Genomic DNA, 20,017 nt, shown 5'->3' with positions numbered 1-20,017 from the left:
GCTCTTTCCTTTTTTGACGTTGTCATGGATAGTTATTTTTTGGCCCTGAAGTGGTCTAGCAAGCTGTTTCTCCCAAGCTTGAGTCCCAGAGTGTATTTTTATTCCTTTTTATTTCAAAAAGCGCAAAATCATAAGCTACTTGGCAGAAGTAATAAAATAAAATAAATGAAAAACAAAAAAGTAGAACTCAGAAAGTTAACATGTCGTGACAACAAACCATGCACACTTCTATCCTGTGGGTTTTTTTCCTGAAAATTTGCCTTCACCCATAGTTGACAGCAAATGGAGGCATAGTTTCTCAACTGCTGACAGATTGATGTATGTATGAGAAATAGGCTACGGCTTAAGTATGCAAAATAGTAGTCTTCCTGACTGAAGTTATGTTATAGCTTCATTTCTTTTTTGTTGTAGTCATTTAATTTCAAATCAAATGTGTTGGAGTACAGAGCCAAACAATTAAAAGTTATTTTTTGTAATGGAATTGCATGAAATGAATATACTGTTGAATGTTTGAGATTCACGCTTGTCTATTGAGTGTTTCATTTTGTGTGTGATATCCCCTCCTTGTGTGCACCTTTCTGACAACTTAATAAATAAAAAATTCTCTTGTATCACCAAACTCGAGCATCTACACTCCGTTAAATTTCACTGTTCAAGCGAAGTTATGTGTCCAGCCAAGTTGGTGGTATAACAGTGAGGCATAGAGGCACATGGTGTGTGACCTTTTCCAATGCTTAGCTCTGCCAGTATGTATAAGACTGTTTAATGAACAGGTTTAGAGGGTGCAGCAGCAAATACACATAAACTCCTGGCTGTTAGGCAACGTTCATAACATTTAGTATCAAAAGGAGAGCAAAGACAGCTTATGAAGGAGTCATTACTCTTCTTAAGTTCCCATTGTCGCTGTTGGTTTGTGATATTCGTATCAACTTATGAAGATGTTACAAATGGCCAACAAGTCCTCCAAACCATTTGACACATAGGTCATTTGTTTCTACATTCTAATACGACTTGTAAGAGCGTTTCATAAAGCAGGAAATACAACCCAACAGGAGCGTTTTCTGTCCTCATTACCTAAACGTAGCAGTCGCGGTTTTAAACAAGTCGTTTACTTTGTGAACAGTCACAGTTTGGTTAGGTTTAGGCACAAAAACTACTTGGTGAGGTTTAGGCAACAAAACTTCTTAGGTTTAGAAAAAGATCGTGGTTTGGGTTAAAATCAGTTCATTTGTTACTTCACTTCCATGCGTACGTACACGACATAATTACGCACGTGACACAGAACGTGATGTTTTTCTATTTGTTAAGTAAAGTTTAAATAACTCGTCGTTTACTTTTATTTTTAAACTGATTTTAACGGGACAAGAACACTGGTCTCCTGGGTAAAAGTCCTGTTTGTTTGACCCATCCCTATCCACTTTTGCCACCCTTAACAGACTTTCTGGGTCTTAATACCATGTTACATGACTTCCTGTTTTGCTCCGGTCATAATTACTAAAGCCACTACAGGACACAGCCTAACAATAAACGCAAATATGAGTCATAATTGCTGCTTGTACAAATTACCTATTGGGTTGTCTTTCAGTGGAGGACGGTCTCCAAATGGCACACAAAGAAAAGCCAGGTTATTTAGTTATTATATTTATATATTCTTAATTGTTGTGGTGGAAAATGAGCTACCAACATATTTTGCAGGATACCTTTATACACTAATGACTCATAATCAAAAAGGTGTTTTGAAGTAGAAGTTATAATCCTGTAAATGGAATGCAGCTGTCATTGAAGTTATAACTTACACCTGTGCTTTTAAGGTGTGTTGTCATTTTTGTTTTATTGTAGCTGTGTTTGTTTTCATCAGTAAATCTTTGTACTGGCTTTTTGAATATTTAAAGATTCACTTCTGTATTCTTTTCTTTAGGTCATCTTCAGGAAAGGTGAGCCCAGAGAGCGTTCGTTCAAAGGCATCCCCGTCAGAATCATCTGAAGATAGTCATGACCAGCGTGGGAAGAAACCACCCCCAAGTCCGGGAAAGAGGGAGGAATTGTCTTTGTACAAGAAGACCAAAAGAGCAATAACAAGCAAGAAATACAGCATCTCCAAGCATGAAGCTGAAGCAACAACACCCATTGAACTCATCAGCCGTGGCCCAGATGGACGCTTTGTCATAGATCCCGCTGATGCAGAAATGTCTGTTAAACCCCGGCGAATTGAGGGCTTTCCTTTTGTGGAAGAATCAGACCTCTATCCTGAATTCCGGCAGTCAGACGAAGAGAATGACGATCCTAGGCCTCTGCCCCCAGTTATGGCCCCCCTTCGGCCTCACCAGATTTCCCCAATCTCCAGTCAGGAATCCTACCTGCAACCTCCAGCCTACAGCCCTCGATTCCACAGGCCCTTCGAAGGTATGACCATAATGGAGAGCAGTCGTCTCCAGGCCGCGGGGCAGATCCGAGGTTCTCTCCACCATAGGGCTTTCTATGGCTATCTAGGTCCCCATGGGGATCATGATCCCCCACCTTTTTACATGCCCGACACTAGCCCACTCAGCTCTGTCATGTCCTCCCCTCCATACCTTGCTGAAGGTCCTTTTGGTCACCCCATGATTCCTGAAGAAATGGGGGAGGGTGATTTCCCACAATATGCTGTCCCTGGTTTCCCTCTTCCTCTGACACTCACCTCTTCCTCTCGTTCACCAGAGATTTGGCAGGGACTGGATTTCACCTTTGCAAGTCTGGAGGGGCCCCAGTTTATTTTTCCGCCGCATCACCCTTTGCATCTCCGCCATGGCTCCCCCTATCCTCCACCTCATGTTCTCCCGCTTAGTGCTTTCCAGCCCTCCTCTCTTCCGATGCCTACCTACCCAGCTGTTCTGCCACTGGAGGCCCCAAAGAGCCGCTCAAGCAAGTCTCCCAGCAAGGCCAAGCCTCATGGCTCCCCAGCCAAGCATTTAGCTATGCAAGAGGCACATTTAGGGCAGCTAAAACACACAAGCCACGGTATTGGTGTGCCAGTTTTGCCTTACACCGATCCAATGGCCCACATTGTCCCTAGCACATTCAGTAGCCTGGACACACGATGGTTTGAAACAACCCCTCGTTTCAGTCCTAGACAGGCTCGTAGGATGGATTCTGGCATGCATCAGGTGGTTCTCCAGCCCTCCCGACTCTCACCCCTCACCCAAAGCCCCTTTAGTTCTCATGAGGGCTCCCCAGAGATTGTAGTACGTCCCAGGCCACGCCCCAGCATTGTCCAACCTCGCATACCCCCAGAGATGTCTGAGATTACCCTCCTCCCTCCTTCCACAGCCAGCTTCTCAAGGAGATCTTCCCCCTCCTCCTCACCTGCCCACGGCCAGGGTAAAGGCAGGGCAAGTCCCAGCTACCGTTCCCACATGGCCTTTGCCACCTCTGCAACCAGCTACCCAGCTTCCCAGTCCCCATCACCCCCCATGGAAAGCAGCAACCTATTTGGGCAGATGCCATCTCAGAGGAGGACTGAGGAGGGGATCCTTCCATCTGAGCCCTCTCCACCCCAGTGGTCAGCTTCAGGGTAGGTGCATTAGGCATGCAGAGAGGGATGCAATTTTAGTCATCTGCCCCAACCCATAATGCTTTGATGTGTGAAGTTGCTCTAACATTTTGGTTACTGACGTGCTGTCTAATATCCATCAATTTGTTAAATCATCTTTGTGGCAAATTAGTTTGATAGTTTAGTTGCTTTAGATGTTTTTTTTCTTCCATTTGTTAGAACTTTTATGTGAAAAAAATGAACTGTATGGTTGAGGAAAACCATTTTGTTGTGATGATTCATTTGATGAGCTCTGGAAGTTCAGTTTAGTTTAATTTGGTCAATGCTGCTTTTCATGTCAGACATCAAGTTAGAGGTACCACCCATTGAATCTGTGAAGCATTGTTCCAAAAGTATCACCTTGAAAAATACATTGCATTTTCTAGTGAAACCAAAAAGTATAAATTGTGAAAGTAACTATTTGTTGAATTGACAAGAAAATGCATTTGCTTCACAGATTATATTTCAGACCTTTTGGGGCTACAGTCCATCCGGATGAAAAACAATATTGCCAGTTCACTGTGTACAGTAATTTGTTTGGCACAAGCCCCTAAAAGCCTGGGAATTTGCAGACATCACCACAAGATCCCTGTTTATCCATCTGTTTCATGCGTTATCTTGCTTTCAACTAACAGGAGGAATCCCATAATATTCATCCAATTGATTCCCCAGACAAAACAAACACCCATTGTTATGTCTAGCTCCAAGCCTTTGAAGATGCCTTTATCATGCAGAGGGATGCTTTAAGAAGAGTTCATCTTGGCAGGCCCTGCGGCCCATGCTCGGCCTTAGTAACCTGACTGCATGACCAATTCTCCCTTACCTTCCAACCTCTCCGATTTTTTCCTACCCTACTTCCCCTTCCCTTTCTGTAACCCTCCTTTCCCCAACCCCTTTAATTGCCCCCAGGACAGCCCCAGGTCTGACTACCAAGGAAAAGGTTGTTGGGCAAAGTGTGTCACAGGGCCTGTCCGCTTCTCATGTACTGCAATGTCTCCATCATTATGAATTAGGGGCAGTATGGTGGTTCTTGATGGCTCCTGGAGTCTTACCTGCTTTGTTTTTGATTGATCTCAGCTATCTGGGCAGCGTTGTTGTGACCAGGTCCTCTACACCGCAATAGGTAAGGGTTGGATCCATGTCTGAAAGGGGGGGGTTAGCAGGTGGGACTTTTTTGATCACCTCGTCCTTTAAAGGGGAATACAAGACTTTGAGTCTTTGTTTGATTTGTTCCTTCCTTCAGTCAACACGTGTAGTTCATTTCAGTTCTTTACTTTTTCCTTTTTCTTAAAGTGGCTATGCATTTTAAGTTCTGCAGTCTTCAGTACATTATGCATTCTGATATGCATATGCCATCTGTTAGCTAATAGATTAGGTTAGAGATGTATCGCCGACATGATTTCATGCTTGAGTGGTTTGCTAACTGACCACGTTCACCGATCAATCTACCTCAGGTCTACACATAATTAAGACAATGGTACTCTTATCAGCCTCAAACCAATTTTAATATTTATTCAAGTATTTATTTTAAAATATATTTAAAGCCACACTAAAGTTGTTGTGTCCTATATGTAATGTGTTTGACATCAGCCAAAAGTTACATGATTGTCAATACAGACGCAAACCCCTTAAATGGCCTCCTATAATTTTATAAAGTTTTGAACGTGTACTGTAGGTTGATGGTATTTTGTACATCCTCAGCCCTCTACTGACTTCTCTATTGATTTATCCTAATAAGCCTCTGCCTCAGCACCCTGAGACAGATCATTGCACTCTAGTATTATGCCGTAATCAAGAGAGGGGAGATTGGTGTTTACCTCAGTTCACCTTGAATCAATGTGAAAAAAAGAAAGAACTCTTCAGCAAACATGTCACAATCCAACGTCATTGCAAGATATCATCATGGATGAGACCTGATCCTTCTGCTCCACTCCTATCTCGGCTCAAGACTCCAGGTTTAAGGCCTGGGTTTATATGTTTTTTACCACGCCAAGTAAGAATGGAATGCATTGCTAACTGCTTATCCCGTGGCAATGGCTTTAGCTACTAAATGCATGGTTAAGGCCTGCCAATCAAACAAAGGAATTGCACATGTCAAGAATATAGTCAGTGCCTCCTTCCCTCTTCCTCTCTTGAGACATGGTGGTAAACCATCTCTGTCATTCAGCCATCTTCTTGAGGAAGAAATCCATTGCTGCTCGATCCTGTCCACTTTCTTATATGCATATGCTGCACAGGGTGCAGCTCTAGCCTAGCCTTCTTAGCAGTCTCTCTTGCCACTACAATACTGTACTGATTGCAGTGAAGATTGGCAAGGATTACAATGAGGTTAGTCTAAAACGACGACGTTTCATTCCCGGGATTGTTCAAGTGTCGCCAGATGTCCGTCTCCTTCCTCTGTCTTTGTGTTGGCGTTCTAACCTCTGGTGGATTTGTGAGGACTATGGTTAACTGCTCCTCAGATCTCTGCAGGGTAAATCCAGACAGCTAGCTAGACTATCTGTCCAATCTGAGTTTTCTGTTGCACGACTAAAACAACCTTTGAACGTACACGTTCCACCAAAACAAGTTCTTCCCGAGGCTAATTTGCAGAGGCACCGTGGCTCTGTCCGGCGCTTAGCGCCGCCCAAGACAATTGTGATTGGTCTAAAGAAATACCAATAAACCAGAGCACGTTTTTCTCCCATCCCAGAATGCTGTGTGGACTAGCCAGACCTTCCTCCGCAGCGCTGTGGAGGAGGGTCTGGCAATGTGAGACTACAATGAGGCCAACACTTCTCAGGATGTCTCTGGTCTTTACAATCAGCTGTGAGAGAACCATGTGCACTACATACAGTTGTGAACAGATGTACAGATGAATGACCCTGAGTGGTGAGCGCTCCTCAACATGCTATCCCTCCAACTCACCTGTCTAACATCCAGCAAGATGTTGAACTGACATCCAGCTGCTCCAGGCCCCTCCTTCCTATCTGTCCCTATCTGTCTGGAAGATGAGCCTAGTAGGGGTTTGGAGGACTAATCTCATCCATAGAATGAATAATGCTTATAATAAAGGGCACTAATTACTTCCTTTATATAAAAAACAATAACGATTTCCATAACAAAACCGAAAGTATAGAATAGTCGCGATTTTTCATTATAAAAAGCAGTGATACTGTTCTCAGCAGGTATGTTCACCAATTTATTTTTGTCTTGTGTCTCTCTGTACGATATAGATTATTACAAGGTGTGGCATACTGTGTATTTATTAAAGAATGTCTATGTGGACGTCTACATAGACATTCTTTATTGTCAGATGATCACTTTATAAAGCGCTCTTAGCATTCTTCTCAAGCGTGACACATTCTGCCATTTATATATGTTTACAGATGCTTGTAGTATACACTAACTGAAAAATATTTTGGACACCAATCTCCCAAGAAATATTTTGCAAGATTGGCATTATGACGTCAACTTAAGCTGTGTGTCCACTGGGAGCCATCATTCACAGCTCTTTTTTTGCATTAACAGTGAAGCGCAAATGCTGTTGCATGTTCCTGGCAGTGATGAAAGCTTAGCATGTGTAAAGTTCTCAGCGCATCAGTTTCAAGAATTTCAAAAATATCCCAGCTTTTGTCAAAAGTGCACCAGATTCTTAGCAGGTTTTGAACAGCAACAGAGCAATAGCAGGAGCCATGACCAGCACTTCCGGCAACCATCTCTAGCCCGAATAACTAAAAGCAGTTTCCTGGTGGACACATGGCCTTAATCCCCTGTATAAAGCATCTGTATAGAGCACAAATCAAACCATCTACTGTAAATATACAATTGCACTTGTAAGTTTGGACTGCAGAACAGTTCTCACTACCAAGTGAAGCAAGTGTCCTGCCAAAACAGCTTCTTCTTTTTATGCTAAAGAACAAATATTTTGCCAAGGGCTTGTAGATGGGGAACACAGGGGGCTTGAGGCCCCCCCCCCCCCCTCCCCCCCCCTTATTTTTATGTGTGAGTGAACTGCCCAAGTGCTTTTGAATGTATTCCCCTTTAAAGTCGTGTTCCATGTGCAAACTGCCATGCATGCCATCGCTAAATATTGCTCCTCCGTTTCAAAAAAAGGAAAAATTATATGGATAAATTATTGTTACATTTGTTGTCCTAGTGCTTCGCTTTTCTTTGGCTTATTTTTCATTATGTGACTGTTCCCGAGTAGTCATTTTCCCCTCCCGCCATCTCTCCCCCTGTCAGCATGGTGAAGCCCATTGTAGACAGTATCCATGTCTATGAACACATATTGATGATGCTTTGTTGCTCAGCTGTGATTCTCCCCCTCTACTAACAACCTTCGGTTTCTCTCTGCAGCCACGGTGGGAAGATGGCCTCTCTGTTATGCTAATTGTTTTCTGTGCCTTGAGAGAACCAAGTGTCTGTTTGTGGCAGAAATCTGTGGGCTGCCAAGTCATAAGTGCCTCAATGAATAGGAGGGATGTCTGTGCAGTCATTAACAGCTGAGAAATACTGTATACACTCAACACCAAGGAAACACTTGCACCTGTTATTTTCAGAGTGGGATAGATTCATTTATAAAAGAAGTATACAGTACAATCTGCAAACATATCAATTGAAAAGTCTTGCTTACATGTTGTTCAAAATAGTGTTCTATTTTTGGAGTATTTCCCTCTGAAACCAACAGTGCAAGTCTTTTAAAATGTTCTTCTCAAAAATGTTACTCGCTGTTCTAATCTGCACCGTGAGGTAAATAGATGGTTCCAGGGGTCATGTAATACTTTGCTTTCCTTTAGATAAAGGTTGTTTGGATCAATTTGAGCAAAATATCTCAGATGACCCTGAAGGGCAATGGCATTTCAATGTGCACAATTGAATATCTACAGTACCTTCTGGATGTATTAAATGTATTTTGTGAAACATAGTCATCATTAACCTAAACATAACTAGTAAATCCAGATGGTGTACAAGGTTTTGGTAATAGTAGAATGAATTACTTTGTACTTAAAACCTTTAAAAAAGTTTTCGCTGGATTTCCGATTTCAGCTCTTTGGGTGTGTCTCATATTGATCCTTTGGCAATGTGCTGCACCTCTTGCTTAGCACGAGCAGTGCTGTTTTGAGATTGTGTGGGTTTCTGGTTCTGTTGCACTCCGTAGTGCAGAAACACAGTCCACTGGTTATGTTTGGCCTAGAGTTACCCGTTTTCCCCTCTCTCTGCTCTTTATCCAGAAAACGCCGAGGTGCGCCGAGTGCCCTTTCGGGGTCTGAGAGGATTGATGCACTGAGATACCAACGTATTAAAAAGGCCAAGAAGATGATGATGAACAACAATAACTCCAAGTCCAGAAAGAAAGCAGGTATGATCCCTGTTCCTTTCTGTTTTCACTTCTAACACAGTGATATTTTTTAAATTGGCTAGGATCATGACCATTATGACCACAGGTAAAATGTTTTTTATTTTTTGCTGCATTCGTATGTTTTTTGTTGTGTTGATATTTGCACAACACACTTGGCAGAAAGGTTAAAAGGGAATAACATTTCACAGTCATTTGCCAAAGGAGGGCATAGCAGTTAGTCCACACTAAAACTGGTAATACTATTTATAATGTAATGTGATGTTTATACTGTGATTTCAAATGGGTTTGTGAAGCATCAGTTTTGTGTCGGTCAGTAGAAATAAGAGAATCAAAACTCCACCGTTGACTCAATTAAACACAATGCGGTCAGTACTGACTTGGCATGGCCAGTGCTGGGAAGGATACTTTCAAAACGTATTCCGTTACAAAATACATGGCCAAAAATGTAATTTGTAACGTATTCCGTTACATTACTCAATCTGAGTAACGTATTCTGAATACTTGGATTACTTCCACATTGAATTGCATTTTATAAGTGTAGGAATGCAGCCATCACATACAGCTTACTAAACAGTCCTATTCTGTTGTGTTCTTCTATTCCAACTGGCTGAATGTGTACCTAAACAAGCAGATAGATTGTTGTATTTGTAGTCCCGAACTGCATACTACAAAAATCATTGATTTCAACAATGTAACTGTATTCTAAATACCAACTATTTAAATTGTAACTGTAACGGAATACAGTTACTCATAATTTGTTGCCAGTACATGTATTCTGTTACTTCCCAACACTGGGCATGGCATTGTAAAAATGTGTTTACATTTCTAAAAACTACCCTGATGATGAGTGATGTAGCTTTGCAATTCCATCACATTGGGGGACTCACAAGAGACAGAAGAAAAAAGAAAGATCAAAGTCAAACTAGTCTGGCTATTGTTCAAGTCCTATATGTCCTGCATTTGTCATATAACTTAGCAGCTTATTTCGTTAACCCCCCCCCTGCTTCATAAATGCCCACTTCCACTCAACCTTCAATCAGACTTTCTATTCATCCAAGTCAAGATGACATCATCAGGTTTTTTTCTTCAAACCTTGAAGTGCTCCCTCCAGAGCCACAGAAGACATAAAAAAGACACTTTAACAGTAGTAAAAGTAGTAAATAGTAGTACTCTCAGTAGCACTCCTTGTAACAGGTAAACTAAACTTCATGGGTCAAACTGGTGGAGTAGCCCTTTCATTTCAATGAGCATATGTCATATCCTGGTATGGTTGGCACATTATAATAATGTGTGCATTACTTTTTATGATTTCAAGACCAAACGTTTTAGCTCCGCCACAAGTCACCACATCAACATTTTAAATCATGAGAATGTTGCTGCTTCTAGTCCTTCAAAACGTGCTGTGTGCTCTTATTTATTAATCATGTTTCACTTTTGCCTAAATTATCACAAGATAGTTTCATGATAAATAAATAAGAACACAAAACTAAGCTTTTGAGATGCTAAGCAGCAAAGTCTATCATGACTTTACTTTGATATGGGAAAGTGGCAGTGAATGTTTAATCATGTTGTCGCTGCAGTTTGCAGAGATGTAAGGCTAAGAATTATAAAGTTTGAAAATGAACTAACACAGACCCAGTGCCTTCCTGTTAAACTTGTTTGGGACTTAGATTGAGACATCCAAACAAAAGCAAACAAAACGTGCAGCCTCGGTACACACTGGAGATGTAAATTACAAGTCACTTTGCTAATTGAAGTCCTTTTGTTCAGGTCTATTTAAAGATTTGTAGCCACTGATCTGGATCTGGTTTTATTTTTTTCTAAGCTAAGTGAACGTATCACCCTTCAATGCACTTCAGTACGTACAACACTAGGTGAACATTACTATTCAATGCAAATCCTCTCCCAGAACAGCAGATGTCATTTCCTGTTTTCTGGTGCCTTTGAGAAAAATGGTTAAAGGTACAGTATTGATATTTTGGTTACATCTCTGATTAAAGCAATAGTTTGACATTTTAGGAAACACGCTTATTTTCATCCTTGCCAAGAGTTACAGTAGATGAAAAGAACGTTACCACTCTCATCTGTATGCTAAATATTTCACTAGAGTCAGCAGACAATTAGCTTAGCTTAGCTTAGTGTAAAGACTGAAAGCACCTGTACATTTTACAAATTAACTTGTCACATACTGAATCATTCGTTTGTTTAATCCATACACACACACACACACACACACACACAGATTTAAAAACGTCTAGTCATGGTTTTATGGGGAGTCGCGTGCTGGAACTATTTCTTGGCCGGGACAGTGACTTTCTGGAGCCTTGTCGTCACCATGAGGTTGCCTGGCAACCAACAAAGACTCCAGGAATTAGTGAGCTTAAGAGGTGCTGGTAGGTGGATTTTGTTATATTTGGACAGAGCCAGGCTAACTGTTTCCCAATGCTTCCGCTTCATGCTAAGCTAAGCTAAGCTAAGCATATGCTGACTGTAAATTCATTTTATATTTAGTTTACAAACATGAGAGTTGTATTTTCTAATGTAACTTTCTGAAAGAAAGCAAATGAATATGTTTCCCAAAAGAATATTTTCTTTGTAGAAAAAAATAACTGCTGACGGACACACTGAACACTGGTACATACACACAAAGGTACATACATACAACACGCATTTTACACTGAACTCCCTCAATTCTGCCTCATCCAGAAGTAACAGCATTACCTCAGGCAAGTCACATACTGTTTCATTTGCATTTTTTTGTAATGATTTCACATAACATGGTAAAATGAGATAGTGGTGGGGCAGGAAACGACTGCTATAGTCATGTGAGTGGGACAATTTTGCAGCGTTGCCTGTAAACATGGTGGCTATGGCCTGCCTTCCATCTCCCCTCCTCCAGGTGTCACCACCTCTCAGACCCAGCAGGCCTACACCTCTCAGGTACTCCAGCCCGAAGAAGCTCTCTACCTCCGCAAGAAGAAGAAACGGCCCATCCTCTATGACCCATATACTCGCTTTTCTGCTCTGCTGTACCGCCGCCCACCCAGGGAGGACCAGAAGGCTATTTTGGCCAGCATGGACAACATAGACCTAGACCATGCAACCCTCCTCTGAAAGGTCACAACCATATGTCCTCATTCCAAGATAACACTAGCTACATACCAGATGGTAAAAAACAAAAAACAAAGATGATTGCAATTTATTGTCTATAAAGGGGAATAGCTCTAAATTTCAGCGTTCAGATTGGGTACCTTCTGTAGTTACGCCCTTGGTCAGTTCAATCCGCACTAGTAAGCATTCTGCTATGTTCAATCTGTGACGACAGAAAATGTACCCCGAACAATCGATCAAGAACACACAAAAAAGTACATTAATGATTGTGTCTGAAATGCTGGTCCCAACTTACTGTTAGTGACATACAGTAGCAGAATTTGTAAATTGGAATGGCATCACAGAGTGCATCCTGGTTCCAAAGCTTTCCCTCTGAAAAAAATTTAGATTATTTTGACTACTACTGATTGGGATGATCTGTGTATGCTTAAATCCAGTAGTATTCCTTTTAAAAATGTGTTTAGACTGTTAGTGGTTTAAATCAAAATGATAGTTGCCACAATTTTCCAAAGTTTTACTCCAGTGCAAAAAAATTATTAATTATTATTATTAATTAAAAAAAGAGGCAATACAGTACATAATTACCAGCTCCTGTTTTCCCCATTTAAAATAAAAAAAGATATACTGTAGTTTTCCCACTCCAGTGTTACCGTACTTAATTTAAAAGGCTTCTCCAGACTAAGATCATGTTTATTGTGCTGAGCCAATCCCCCCCCTCCCCCCAACCCCAAAAAAAAGCCCTGCGGGTCTCCGTTTACAGCACCTTCCACCAGATCCTCTCCGCCAGCAGCGTCTCTAATCTGCCGAAAAACTCACCTCACAAATATGGGTGTTCTCACTTCCTACCAAGTATACCTCAGAGCACAGGACACGAGACCACACAACCACCAGGATCAGCCAGCAGAACACTTTTTTCATGTCATTGTGTTCCACTTTTCCTCATAATGACACGTTATAGTTTTTCTTTACTTTTCCTTTCTTATATGCACTTCTTCTAGTTTGTTACAGTAAATGTACATAATTCAGTTTATGTATCTCTCAGAATGATAATTCTGTCACATTCTACTCATCTTTTCTGCTCTGCCGGAAATGATCAGGACTGACAAACAGAAACACAACCTTAAACTACTTTACTCAGCCTACTGAGGGAATTCTATTGACTTCCACTATATCCAATTACTTATTGAATAGATGTCATTCAGCAGTGAGTCGCACAGGGGCTTACTCTACATTTGCATTTCACACTCTTATAACAAAGATTAACAGGCGCAATGAAAAGTGTTAATTCACTTGCTTTGAGTTATTCTATATGAAGTCATTTAATCGCTCCAATTAACTGCTCCGTCTTTAGCTTCTCGTATCTCGTAACGGTTTGCACTGGAGCAAAATCTGGTCCATTTCCTTAGATTTGTGTCTGCTTCTTTACATCTCTTCCAGTTTTTCTTCTTTAGGTAGTGTAGAGAGTTCCAAATCCTAAGAACTACAGTTATGCCAAAAAAATCCAATTAAAAAAGTAACCAACCATACATAGTGGAGGATAAGATTTTGTGACATAGTATATTATAGTATTTTCTTCATAGATTTTAGAGGGCATAAAAAACAATGGCTTTCTTTGGCCTTAATGAAGCTTCTGGTCGGTTGCCTGACTCACGTCTAATTTCTATTTACATATTTTTTTTATGTGTGCGTGCATGTGTAATTACCTGCCTCTTTGTATTTTGTCTCTTTATGTGCTTGTCATTTTAAATGGAAATGCTGAGATTACAGTCATCCCTGAAGAAAATAGTAAGTGGCATTGAAGGCAACACACAGAGAGCCAAAAGTTTTTGTTGTATACTACACTTTTGTTAACATGTTTGTTAACATGTGGCCCAGTTTTACTTTAAGATTCCAGTGATTGAGATTACATTTGCCTGTCTAACTGACATGAAAATGTAGACATTAAGGGGCTAAAATTAGTTTTTATTGGATAAGGAAAGGAAGTGCCATAACATCCGAAACTCAACTATATCACACATTACACATGCTGCAGCTCAATCATATTTTAGGTTCAACAAAGGATGGGTCTGTACTGTAACAGTTTTGTTGCTGTTTTTTTGTTTGATTTGTTTTTACAGTTTTGCTCAAAAGGTGCTCAATTTCTTCAGAAGTTGTATTCATTCATAGATGTTACAGTAACATATCTTGGGCTCCTAATATGAAATGAAAGCTGTTCTGCTGAAGTGTTTGGAGTGGTTTTGCTCATGTTCAGTTGTTTTTATGAATTTATTTTATTTGTGTTATTGTGATTTTGAGCGGATTCTGACAACTCCAACATAGTCTTCTAAAATCAACCACATTTTAAGTGACTAAATTTGTTTGCTTGATTAAGATATTTCCACAATGAATGCTTAGTGCTTAGCGGTGTTAAGCTTACAAAACAATCTGCTCTGACAACCGACCTATCCTCTCATATTAATATTTAAAGTGCAGGAGAAGTGAAGAAGACAAAGTGATGTGATTTATTTCATAAAACGGAATAATAACTATGTCTCCTGTAACAAATGATCATACATAAATAGACAAGCAAAAATAATACTAATACTAATAACTTGACTATATCCATCATACTGGAATAAAGTTAATACATGCATCATACAGATGCATTAGTGTTGCTTTAGAAGTTAAAAAAAGCAGCAGCTAGTGCCTTTATGAATTATTATGTCTCCAAGGTTGGAACATCTGGTAGCTAACAGTGAAGTATTGCGCCTATGTCAACATAATTATTGTGGAAATAACTTTGAAATACAATTTATACATTAGTAATACATAATAATGTTAACATATGTAACTAAAGTGAAACCACAATCTGTACTTCCAAAGATAACAAAGTCAGCATGAATCATTTCAGTGAGAATGAAGTGGCATGAGAATGCACGTAGAACACCCAGATCATTGGTCATTGGCCATTCCCCAACCAACTTCAACATTACCAATCCCCAACCATCTGCCACATTACCAATCCCCAACCAACTTCAACATTACCAATCCCCAACCAACTTCAACATTACCAATCCCCAACCAACTTCAACATTACCAATCCCCAACCATCTGCCACATTACCAATCCCCAACCAACTTCAACATTACCAATCCCCAACCAACTGCCACATTACCAATCCCCAACCAACTTCAACATTACCAATCCCCAACCAACTTCAACATTACCAATCCCCAACCAACTTCAACATTACCAATTCCAAACCAACTTCAACATTACCAATCCCCAACCAACTTCAACATTACCAATCCCCAACCAACTGCCACATTACCAATCCCCAACCAACTTCAACATTACCAATCCCCAACCAACTTCAACATTACCAATTCCAAACCAACTTCAACATTACCAATCCCCAACCAACTTCAACATTACCAATCCCCAACCAACTTCAGCATTACCAATCCCAAACCAACTTCAACATTACCAATCCCCAGCCAACTTCAACATTACCAATCCCCAACCACCTTCAACATTACCAATTCCCAACCAACTTCAACATTACCAATCACCAACCAACTTCAACATTACCAATCCCCAACCAACTTCAACATTACCAATCCCCAACCAACTTCAACATTACCAATCCCCAACCAACTTCAACATTACCAATCCCAAACCAACTTCAACATTACCAATCCCCAACCAACTTCAACATTACCAATCCCCAACCACCTTCAACATTACCAATTCCCAACCAACTTCAACATTACCAATCCCCAACCAACTTCAACATGTGATCATTGAGAGCTCCTGCCCTCCAATGTGAATGTGTCTGGGCCGAACCAAGAGGAATTACCATGAGCTTTTTAAGGCACTAACTGATGGGATGACTAAAAGTTATCAGCGGAGAGGCCATCCCATCATACAGGAAGTGTTTGAGCAGTGGTGTCGAACAGAGGCGCTTCTTGCAGTCCGATGTGCTAAGTGAACCGTAATGTAATGTAAATGATTACAAATGCCACTTCCATTTTCACAACTGTGTAGTTGCTGTAATGTTGTATTTTATGATTTTTTTTTCTAATTAGCCAATATTTAAAAGATTGGTGGTTGGAAGGCGCTTGTTGGAGTGATGGTTGGATTCAAAATCACACTGAAAGAGAAACAATGACCTCTTCTTTCATAAAAGCCTTTTTTTGTGGCATACCTACAGTGATATTTAATTGTGTAAGGCACTCTGATGTTCTCCAAGTCAAATATGTAATTATAGAAAGGTATTTGTCAGATGTAAGAAGAAGTGTGCCATAGTTTCCTTTCAGAAGGACATTTTGGTTTATTGACTGTTTCACTGCAGACCTTCTAATGTTTGTGTTGCTGTGGGTCATCTTAGCAGAGCTCTGGAGGGAGTTCACTGAATGAATGAAGTCACTCTGTTGGTTTTGTTAAAAGACTTTGGCATTGTAATTTCTAGGCCTGCATGAAAGAGGGCACAGAGGCCATGCATGTAACAATGTGTATGAAAAGACAAGGTGAACACACTTAAGGGACGATTTGATTAACATCAATTAACAATTGATTTATCAACCAGGACTAGAATGACTATATTTACATTGCTAAGAAACGAGCAAGATATTGCTGTTAGGTAAGTTTGGGAATCTGACATTCCCTAATACCAGCAGAGCATTTCTAACCAGTTATTCCAAAGCAGGTACTATTTTCTACCAATGATGACGTTCTAGAATGGAATAAATGTAAGATCAGTAGAATAGGTGTTAAAAAAACAGTCGACAACATCCTGTGAAGAGTTTACATTTAAAACAAAACTAAGTGTATTACCAATAGGGATAGCTTGTAATGTACACATACTGTACTGTACCAACATATCGTCACTGTCGGGCAGAAACCTTGTATCTCCATATTTGTCTTTTTTTTATGAATCAATGCTATTGGTCACCCTTTATGTCTGTGGGTTTTACAAATATTTATTTTATATATTATAATAAAATGTTTTTACGTTAGCCTTTTTTCATTTCCTGAAAAACAACCGTTTTGGACATACAAGGTTTTCACCTGACAGCGATGATATTTTCCCAATATACATACATATTATATTGTTTCTGTTGAGGAATTCACTTTACAAGTGTGGAAAAAGACTTAAAATAAATTCAGATTATTTATTGAAATTTGTAGATGTAATTAGAATATATATATATATATATATATATATATTGTAATATGTAAAAAATAAGAAATTGCATATTTTATCAAAATTGGTCGATGATATGCATGCAGTTACACAAATGAAAAAATATATACCCATTTTTTTATTTCAATATGGAAATAGTTGTTATGTAGATGTGAGCAGAGTGGATTAAGTCAGCAGAAACGAACAAGATGAGCCTCTGCGTTTGGGGAAACCACATCCAAAATATTAAGCTAACTGAATTAAAGCACTGCAGTGTGCATTGCTCTGTACATAGGGAAGGTTCAGCGGTATGGTTTGCTTTCATATATTTTGGCTGAATGTAGAGAGAAAGAATGCATTGAAAACTTAGTACACCAACAAAACCCTGAAAATTCAAAGTCACAAGACAGCTCTTTAAAGCAGCGGTGGTGGGAAATTGTAGCTTTGTATGACTGTGCAGTTTTGTCATCACCTAGGGCTTTAATGAGACTTATGTGAAGTGAGAACAGTGTGAGCTGGACGGGTGAGACATCCTAACGAGGCTGAGGGCGAGGTCAGATCTGCCTCAACAAAGAAGTACTGTATACCTCTTAATGTGCCACTGAGAAGTGTGTCCATGTACATAGTGTATAGTGAAAGATATTATTTGCATGAACATTTGAACGCTACTGACTAAAATGGGGAATGGCCACTACCCGAGCAAACGTACTGTTGTTGTTATGTGTAACAAAAGCATAACAACATGTTTAGTCCCAATGAAACAGCTATGCTTACCTGGAAGTTAAAGGAAAGCAGTAAGGCTCTTTAAATGATAAAACCACCTGCTGTACAGGCAGACACAGTCCCAATGTTTGAAATTTGACCATTATGGCAGTTTTGGCCACAGTAGTAGTAGTAGTGTTGACATGCAATAAAAGCACATTAGATACATGGATTTGAAGCCGTTGCAACACCCAGAATTGTTTCTAGATGATTTGGTAATTAGGGCAGGTAGTTTGCTCTTTACTACTTCTGTGATGTCTATCAATTGATATTTTTTATAGTACATGTTAGGTGAATGTTACCTCACAAACTGTAGTATGGAGTGAAAAGATACAAGTCCATTTTGATGCTCTAGTTGCACCTGCACAGAAGAATTGTTGGATGTGCGGATGTTTTCCTTAAAAAGATGCTTTAGTTGTCAAATTGCAGTCTGACTTGTGTTAAGTGCAGTACATAGATGTAAACTTGTGAAATACCCGAGCTCAGAATTATATTACAGACTTTGTACCATGATGAGGGTAACTCTACTGTCATATGAGCCCCCACTAGTGCAACACATTTAGAGATAAAGTGATGATTCACAGTTGATAGTACTGTACAAGCCTCTGAAATAGCTTACAAATAATTATGTTTGTGGTGTCTGGCGAAAAAGAAAATCTCTTTAAAAGAAAATCTCAGTACTGTATCACTCCTGACTCTTGAGCAGACGAGAACCAGACGTTCTGCTCTGGCTTTACATATTTTAAGATGCATTAAAAGAGACTTCTCATCGTATTGTTGACGTGTTGAGCAGGCTTTTATCCCATACGCTAAGAGTGGAGAACCTCTGGTGCTAACACATGCCGCACAAGTACAAAGTTTTTGTTGCCGCCATATTTACTACATTTAGTTGCTCTTGAAATGCAACTCTCTGAACTAACTGGATCTGATACCTAAAACTGCCATATTATTTTCCTTATTTCCTCAACAAAAAAAAGAGCCCAAATGAGCAATTTACACGTGTGTTGTGACATGGGGTTTAATCATATCACTGAGATCACTGAGATATCTGTAAATAAATAGACATATTGCTATTTTGACTAATGGCCAGAACTGACAAACTTAGAATATTATAAAACTGCAAAGTGATACAGTGATAAAGTGCATTGTAATACGTCACACAACATGACTCTGCCTTTCAAATGAAATAAAAGCTGAAAAGCCAGTGAAATAGTAAATAAATGACTAAATAAAAGACTCTTCTATCATCTTGCTGGCAGGAAGGATGCACTGACGCAGAGACCTTAATCTAAACTAAATGTGACACAAAGCCAAGCTCATCTAAAATCAGTCTTAGAGAAGTCCAACACACTGCAGATACTTACCACCAGTGTATCGATACAGCAACGTGTATTGAGATATAATGTGTCAACTTTTGTCCAAGCGTGTGTGTACAAAAAGGCATTACAGATTTGAGATTTAGAAAACAAAGTTTTGTTACACTGTGTAAATAATATCTCAAATAAGCTTACCTTGTCATATATATTTTTTGTAGAAGAAAATATGATGAACATTAACTATATACAAGAGTGAGTGGGAACCGAAGTAGTGTAGGGTCTGCTTCAGTGACACATTATAACATGATGTAACAGACCAATGTCTATATGTGAGTGATGGAAATCTTCTAAATGCTAGAAATTAGTTAAAGAGTTTAATATTATAGAGCCAAGAAATATAGAGAAAAAAAGTCTATATAAATATATTGTCATGGAACCAAAATGGTTATATGAGTATCTATATTTGGGGACAGTACTTGTTTTCAAGAATGTATAAGTCTATATTCTATTATTTTTATATCCATTTGTTGCTCTATACTGTAGCAATGCAGAATCGTACACACAGTAGAGAAATATGTCTGAGGTTTTTAAGTTGTGTACAAAACAAAAGAGAATGGTGCACCAAAATTGCTGTCACTACTGTATATCTCACTGTCCATTATCCAGAGACTCTCACAGAAGGATACAGCAAACTAGTTATTATAGCAATGTCCATTTGGTGTGAATAGCAAATGTAATTGTTGAATTATCTGTGG

The 20,017-nt window shown here is 39.6% G+C and overlaps 1 protein-coding gene across 5 annotated transcripts in view; it reads left to right on the top strand.

Moving 5' to 3' along the window:
- The window catches only part of igsf9bb (immunoglobulin superfamily, member 9Bb), a 136,206-nt gene extending 119,722 nt beyond the window's left edge, over positions 1 to 16,484 (top strand). For 4 of the 5 annotated variants that reach the window (XM_031310960.2, XM_036008880.1, XM_031310959.2 and 1 more), the window contains 3 exons: positions 1,919 to 3,550; positions 8,782 to 8,909; positions 11,809 to 16,484. In XM_031310960.2, the coding sequence (XP_031166820.1) occupies positions 1,919 to 3,550; positions 8,782 to 8,909; positions 11,809 to 12,023 (1,975 nt within the window). In that variant the 3' untranslated portion in view covers positions 12,024 to 16,484. Of the gene's footprint in view, positions 1 to 1,918; positions 3,551 to 4,645; positions 4,692 to 8,781; positions 8,910 to 11,808 lie in introns of those variants that run through there. The other variant, XM_036008881.1, reaches the window with a different exon arrangement.
- Positions 16,485 to 20,017: the final 3,533 nt, after the last annotated feature.

Source organism: Sander lucioperca, chromosome 13 (genome assembly GCF_008315115.2).
Source record: "Sander lucioperca isolate FBNREF2018 chromosome 13, SLUC_FBN_1.2, whole genome shotgun sequence".
Classification (NCBI taxonomy): Eukaryota; Metazoa; Chordata; class Actinopteri; order Perciformes; family Percidae; genus Sander; species Sander lucioperca.
Note: the sequence above shows the minus strand (reverse complement) of the source record. Positions and strands in the feature narration are given on the sequence as shown.